General features: G+C 44.9%; 1 protein-coding gene across 1 annotated transcript in view; it reads right to left on the bottom strand.

Moving 5' to 3' along the window:
• LOC144481325 (rab effector MyRIP-like) overlaps positions 1 to 7,100 on the bottom strand; it is a 334,837-nt gene that overhangs the window by 85,521 nt on the left and 242,216 nt on the right. Inside the window, exon 3 of the mRNA XM_078200738.1 lies at positions 1,315 to 1,451. Within this exon, the coding sequence (XP_078056864.1) occupies positions 1,315 to 1,451 (137 nt within the window). The remainder of the gene's footprint in view (positions 1 to 1,314; positions 1,452 to 7,100) is intronic.

Below are 7,100 nucleotides of genomic sequence, written 5' to 3'. Positions count from 1 at the left end.
CTTTAAGACTGACGTACAGCTACGCATACGTACATCTTAAAGGAACATTGCTTTTGTGTGTGTTCCGTTTGTTCTCTGTGAGGTGCAGTCCCCATTGCTGTGTGGCTGCACATCCATGCAGCTGAGGGGCAACACTGCTTGCAGGGTTGAAAGAGGTTGCAGAGAAAGAGAGCGATTGAAGGCCTTGGAGGGATTTGGAAACAACACTAAGAATTTTACAATGGAGGTGTTGCTGTGATGGGAACCAAAGTAGGTGAGCGAGCACAGGGGTGACGTGACAGGTGAACAGGAATTGGTGTGAGTTATGATATAATCAGCAGAGATTTGAAGGGGCAAAATTTATGGAGGGTGAAGGATGGAAGGCAGGCTGGGAGAAACTCCTCTTGCTCGACTCGTCTTCACGACCGCTGCACTCCCGCGATTCTGACATCTTGCACACCGAGGGCGGGTGACGGCCACTGACCGCTGCTTTGAAACTTCGACACAAGTCATAGTTTCCAGTTTCTGCTCCTTCACCAACCCTGCTCTCCACCCGCTCCCCACAACCCTTCCAAACCCCCCACCCCCGCCGACATTCTCCATCAACCCTGTCAGCTTTTCAATCCATAACAGCCTCCATCAAAAAAGTACAGTCTTCGCGAGACCTGGCTGGGAGTCTCTCCAACTTTGATTCACTTATCGAACCATAGAATCCCCACAGTGGAGAAGGAGGCCATCCGGCCCATCAAGTTTACACCGATCCTCTGACAGAGCATCTTACCCAGGCCCGATCCCCGTAAACCCGTGCACTTAGCATGGCCAATCTACCTAACCCGCACATCTTTGGAGTGTGGGAGCAAGCCGGAGCATCCGGAGGAAACCCACGCAGATAAGCAGAGGGCATGCAGGCTCCACACACAGACAGTGACCCAAGCCGGGAATCGAACCCGGGTCCCTGGCATTGCGAGGCAGCAGTGCTAACCACTGTGCCACAGTACCTTGTAGCCGTCAAAGACAGGAAGTTTCACCTTTCTGTTGCAAGCTGAATTCAGATCTTGATGCCGAAAGTGAAAGGATAGTGTAACGACCCACTGAATGCTCACACGGCAAGATTTCCCTCTATACGCGATCTAATTTGACTGAAAGAATTTTAATGACACTATTCACATTTGATTTCAAATCACCATGCTTGTGCTTGCAATTTTGACATTATTATAGTAACATTATTAGCAGAGACATAAGAAGTATGCGTATACTTCACAATATATATATGTAAGATAGAGTGATGAGTGGATGGATATAGGCATTAATGTTAGACTGAGTAATTGTAAATACCTAGTACACTTGATGAGCTCCTTCTGCCTGTGAGGCGTTTCTTGTACAATGTATGAACCACCTTAGCACTGCCAAAGTGCTTGAATCTGCCCTTGACATTGTTGTAGTACCATTCCAAAGACTGGGTTCTCAGGAGCCTAAAAGGAACAAGAACAACGGGAATCAAATTTAGTAACGTTAATCTCGGAACAGGTTTGTTAAGCTGGACAAAGCCCAATCCATCGCGCAAACCAGCCTCCCATCCATTGACTCTGTCTACACTTCCCGCTGCCTCGGCAAAGCAGCCAGCATAATTAAGGACCCCACGCACCCCGGACATTCTCTCTTCCATCGGGAGAAAGATACAAAAGTCTGAGATCATGTGCCAACCGACTCAAGAACAGCTTCTTCCCTGCTGCTGTCAGACTTTTGAATGGACCGACCTCGCATTAAGTTGATCCTTCTCTACACCCTAGCTATGACTGTAACACTACATTCTGCACTGTCTCGTTTCCTTCTCTATGAACGGTATGCTTTGTCTGTATAGCGCACAAGAAACAATACTTTTCACTGTATGTTAATACATGTGACAATAATAAATTAAATCAAATCAAACAAAGCTTCGGTACAAAAACTACACATTTTTTTGTCCATGTATAAAGGAACATATTGGGTTAAAAACTAGGCTCAATCACGGAAAATATTCCAGCTTCTATAATATAAAAGCATTATAATAGCCCAAAATTATAACTATTGTGTTAAAACGGGTACGATAGGGAGGGCCAAACCACTCAATTCAAGTATAAGTGTTTGTGTTACAGGCACGTTCCAACCTTCCGGTCTCAACATCGAATTCCACAACTTCAGATGATTAGCTCTACCCCACCTCAATCCCTTTGTTTTCATTTTATTTTTAACTGTTCTCAATTATTTTCTTTATTGTTTTTCATATTTCTTTCCCTCCACTTTTTCCCCCTATTTTATTCACCTCATCTTACCTTTTCTCCCCCCTTGCTTCCCTTTCCCCCCTTTTTCTCAATTTTACCTCTCTCCCACCCATCTCTCCCTCCCCACCCCACCCCCGTACATCTTCATCTGTCACAGTTTACCCTCTGATTTCACTTTCTCTGCCGTTTGGCCATTCACACCCTTTATTCTCTCTATGGGCTACCATTAGCAGCCTTTCCCCTTGTTTTTGTGGCTATGACTCATCTTTCATTCCCTCCCCCTGCAGTATAAATATCTGCCAGACCTGCTGAGATTCTTTGGGTTGCAATCATTTGTGTGTTTGATTTGTGCACTTTGGGTTTACATTCCTGTCATTCTCAGGATCCCAGTGCCATTTTAACCCAATCCTCAGCACCTCCCAACAAGTAAATCTAATCGGAAGTCAGTAAGATCAAATACTAATCACCACAAAGAAGGTCCAGCTCGCTCCAATTAAAATGTTTAAAAGGTATATAACAATTAGTGCTTTTAGCTTCTTGGTTTGCTGTCTATGTGAATTAGAGTCATAGAAGTTTTACAGCATGGAAACAGGCTCTTCAGCCCAACTTGTCCATGCCGCCCAGTTTTTACCATTAAGCTAGTCCCAACTGCCCGCATTTGGCCCAAGTCCCTCTATACCCATCTTACCCATGTAACCGTCTAAATGCTTTTTAAAAAACAACATTGTATCTGCCTCTACTACTGCCTCCGGCAGCTTGTTCCAGATACTCAGCACCCTCTGTGTGAAAAAATTGTACCCTTTTGTATCTCCCCTCTCACCTTAAACCTATGCCCTCTAGTTTTAGACTCTCCCACCTTTGGGAAAAGATATTAACTATCTAGCTGATCTATGCCCCTCATTATTTTATAGACCTCTATAAGATCGTCCCTAAGCCTCCTATGCTCCAGGGAAAAAGGCCCAGTCTATCCAGCCTCTCCTTATGATTGAAACCATCAAGTCCTGGTAGCATCCTCGTAAATCTTTTCTGCACTCTTTCTGGTTTAATAATATCCTTTCTATAATAGGGTGACCGAAACTGTACACAGTAGTCCAAGTGTGGCCTTAGCAATTTCTTGTACAACTTCAACAAGACATTCCAACTCCTGTATGCAATGTTCTGACCAATACAACCAAGCTTGCTGAATGCCTTCTTCACCACTCTGTCCATCTGTGACTCCATTTCAAGGAGCTATGAACCTGTACATCTCGATCTCTTTGTTCTATAATTCTCCCCAGTGCCCTGCCATTAACTGAGTAAGTCCTGCTCTGGTTCAATCTCCCAAAATGCATCACCTCGCATTTATCTACATTAAACTCCATCTGCCATTCATCAGCTCATTGGCCCAATTCTTTCATCTTATTGGCTACTCTGCCTGCTTGATAACTTCACTGTTCTGGCAGGTCATAGATCCCCTTTAACAAGCATCGGAACGGAAGTGAAATTCTCGCGAGATCATTGCGGGGCCGTTTTAGAGTTCAGTGGTGAGGTCATCACTTTGCTGCTGACCTGAAATCGGAAAATCCAGACCAATAAGGGGAGGCAATGGCTTTGTGGTATTATCACCAGAATATTAATCCAGAAACTCAGCTCATGCTAATGACCCGGGTTCGAATCCCGCCATGGTAGAATCTGAATTCAATAAAAAATATCTGGAATTAAGAATCTACTGATGACCATGAAACCATTGTCGGGAAAACCCACCTGGTTCACTAATGTCCTTTAGGGAAGGAAATCTGCTGTCCTTACCCGGTCTGGCCTACATGTGACTCCAGAGCCACAGCAATGTGGTTGACTCTCACCTGCCCTTGGGCAACTAGGGATGGGCAATAAATGCTGGCCAGCCAGCGACGCCCAAGTCCCATGAATGAATAAAAAAATAGTTTGCAGCAATATTCATTAAATATATACTCTGAATTGTGCCAGTTTTGTTGGGACAGCCATGAGTTAGCTTGGAACCAGCTAGATTCAACACAACGCTTCATTCTTCGACATGGAACAATAGAGCAAATTCCCCAAAACACTTTACTGAATATTTTCTCCAAAGAAATCTGATCTTCCACAGATTTGGTCGCAAACCATAACCATAAGTGTCACTACACCCAAAGCAATGCAAAAATATGCCAAGTTTAGAGTCCCCATTTTTCTTATAACCCAAAACTAATTGACAGACAGCAACCGACTCCTCGGATTTGAGTGCTTTTAAGCGCAACAGTTGAGCAATCTCGCGGGGCTGTCGTTGTCAAGGAAGGAATTTTTGTTCATAACCTGAATCCCAGTCCACTTACCAGCTAACAATCCTCATTTCGGAGAAAATTGAATTCTTGGAAACATTTAGCTGCATCAGCTACAGTCGGATTATAAACGTGTTGCTATTACCAATGTGGCAAAGACGTTTTAATAATGGCGAAAAGGAATGGTTTCTGTCTACGTGCGGAATATCAATCAGGATGCAGAGCCAGTCGTACACAATTGCTCTTGGAATAGGAAGCGAGACGGGGGAGTTAATACCCACTTCAGATTCAGGGTGATGTTTCTCATTGCTTGCCTGCTGAGCTCACCCTGCTCACACTGACCAGCTGAGGATTTGTTGTTGTCCAAAAATGTGGTTAATTGTGCAGCACAACATTGGCTACACCTGATTGTTCAGAAGAAAAACACCAGAAGTTACAGAATAGAATAGAATCCCCACAGTGCAGAAGAAGGCCATTCAGCCCATTGAGCCTGCACCAACATCATTCCCAGGCCCACACCCCCTGCCCTATCCCCGTAACCCCACGCGGCCTATCCCCTAACCTACATATTTTGGGATACTAAGGGGCAATTTAGCATGGCCAATCCACCTAACCCGTACATCTATGGACTGTAGGAGGAAACCGGAGCACCCGGAGGAAACCCACACAGGCACGGAGGAGAATGTGCAGACTCCGCACAGACAGTGACCCAAGCCGGGAATTGAACCCGGGTCCCTGGCACCGTGAGGCAGCAGTGCTAACCACCCTGCCACCATGTTGCGGCTTCACATTCAAATCTCACATCCTTCACTTCTATGACGTTGAAGGCCTTTTACAAATGATTATTGCGGTGCCGCAATGTCCGAGTTAGCACCAATCGACAGAAACTCAATGGAACTATCCAAACCATGAGCAACACAATGGGGAGAATGGTTGCTCCCATATGGGGTGAGTAAGGAGATGGTGGAGATGTCACTGGGCCGGTGTGCTGGTTTACCAGCATCATTGAGCAGGTAAGTGATCACTGGCCAATTCAGGTAAAGTTAAAGTCCGATTTCCAGGTGGACTGAACCCCAAGATGTTGGAAACAGGCCGGCAACCTGGAGGCAGACACTGACTCTGAAATGGAACCCCTCCACATGCCGGCTGCTTTGGCCACTGCTTCATTGCAAGGTTTTAATAGTTGCAGAGAAGGTGCCTCAAGATGGCATCGTTCTATTAGTCCAAGATTATCTTTTCTCACCTTTTGTTCAACAGAAAAAAACCCAGTAGAATCTGGAGATGAATCATACCAGTTAAACCCATCTGCACTCTTATACCTTAACATGGACCTCCTGTTCTTTTTTTTTGCAAAACTATACTTTATTCATATAAAATCAGAAAGACACATTCCAAAACATTTCAAATTATTATAACAGTAAAGAGCAATAATTTCCACACTTTCTAAAAGTTTATTTATTAGTGTCACAAGTAGGCTTACATTAACAGTGCAATGAAGTTACAGTGAAAATCCCCTAGTCGCCACACTCCGGCGTCTATTCGGGTACACTGAGGGAGACTAATAGAACAGCAATGGTGGACCACAGAGGTTTCCCAATGAAAGACCTTCTACTGTTCGTCCATCTTTACAGCCCCGCTCACCATTCTTAACTGGATAGTGACGGTCTCCCCCTCTGCTCACTGATTGGCCAATTCATGTAAAATCACAGAATATTCCCCTTATAGTTTGGGCTCTGGGCCTCATTGGACTGTAACGCTCGGGTTCCGACTCAAAACTCCGTCCCGTGTATTTTTGCATCACCAGTGCAATTTTCCCCCTGTCTCCCTCACACAGAGAGGAAGCCCAGGAACAGCCAACAAAACCCTATGAAATAAAGCCCATTGCGAACATCAGTCAGACTAATGATGCCCACTGTACCTTGCTGCGTTACTACAGTGGGCTGCAGCAGTCTCTGCCATGCTGGAAGTGAGCAATTCAAAGTGTTGGAAACTCGCTACTTAATTAAACCGTGTAATTAAATACGTATCTGCTGATGTGCTGAGTCTCCCAGAAGAAAAAGGACAGCAAAAGCGGCAAAATGCTGGGAAAATAAGAATACTGGTCTGAACTAGTCTTGCACACTTTAAAATGGGACACCAGTAAAACAGGGAAATAAGAATATCAGTCTAAACTGTTTTTTCCTTCTGGATAGTGAGTGCTTTGGGAAAAAACTGCAGTATCTTAAGTACCTGAGAAAATGATTTGCCACAGATTACCACGTATAAATATTTGACTAAACAAGATGATTATTGTTGCTTACACAGCAGGCAGCCTCAACCAGAGCAAGTTGGGGGTTGGGTTGGGGAGGAGGCGAGGGGAGGGAGAGATGGATGTCTGTCTTTGTTGTAGATATATTCCCCGTGTAGTGTGGTTTCTGGGCCATTTTGCCTCTAGGCCTCCACTTCCTTCCCAGGCAGTGCAATCTGGGAATCTGGAACGCATTGCCTAGGAAAGTAGTGGAGGCTGGAATCCTTACAACCCTTAAAAAGTATGTGGAAGGGCTCTTGAAACATCAGAACATTCAAGGATATGGGACAAGGGGGCAGG

This window comes from Mustelus asterias, chromosome 2, assembly GCF_964213995.1.
Source record: "Mustelus asterias chromosome 2, sMusAst1.hap1.1, whole genome shotgun sequence".
NCBI classification, from domain to species: domain Eukaryota; kingdom Metazoa; phylum Chordata; class Chondrichthyes; order Carcharhiniformes; family Triakidae; genus Mustelus; species Mustelus asterias.
This window is presented reverse-complemented; position numbering and strand designations above follow the sequence as displayed.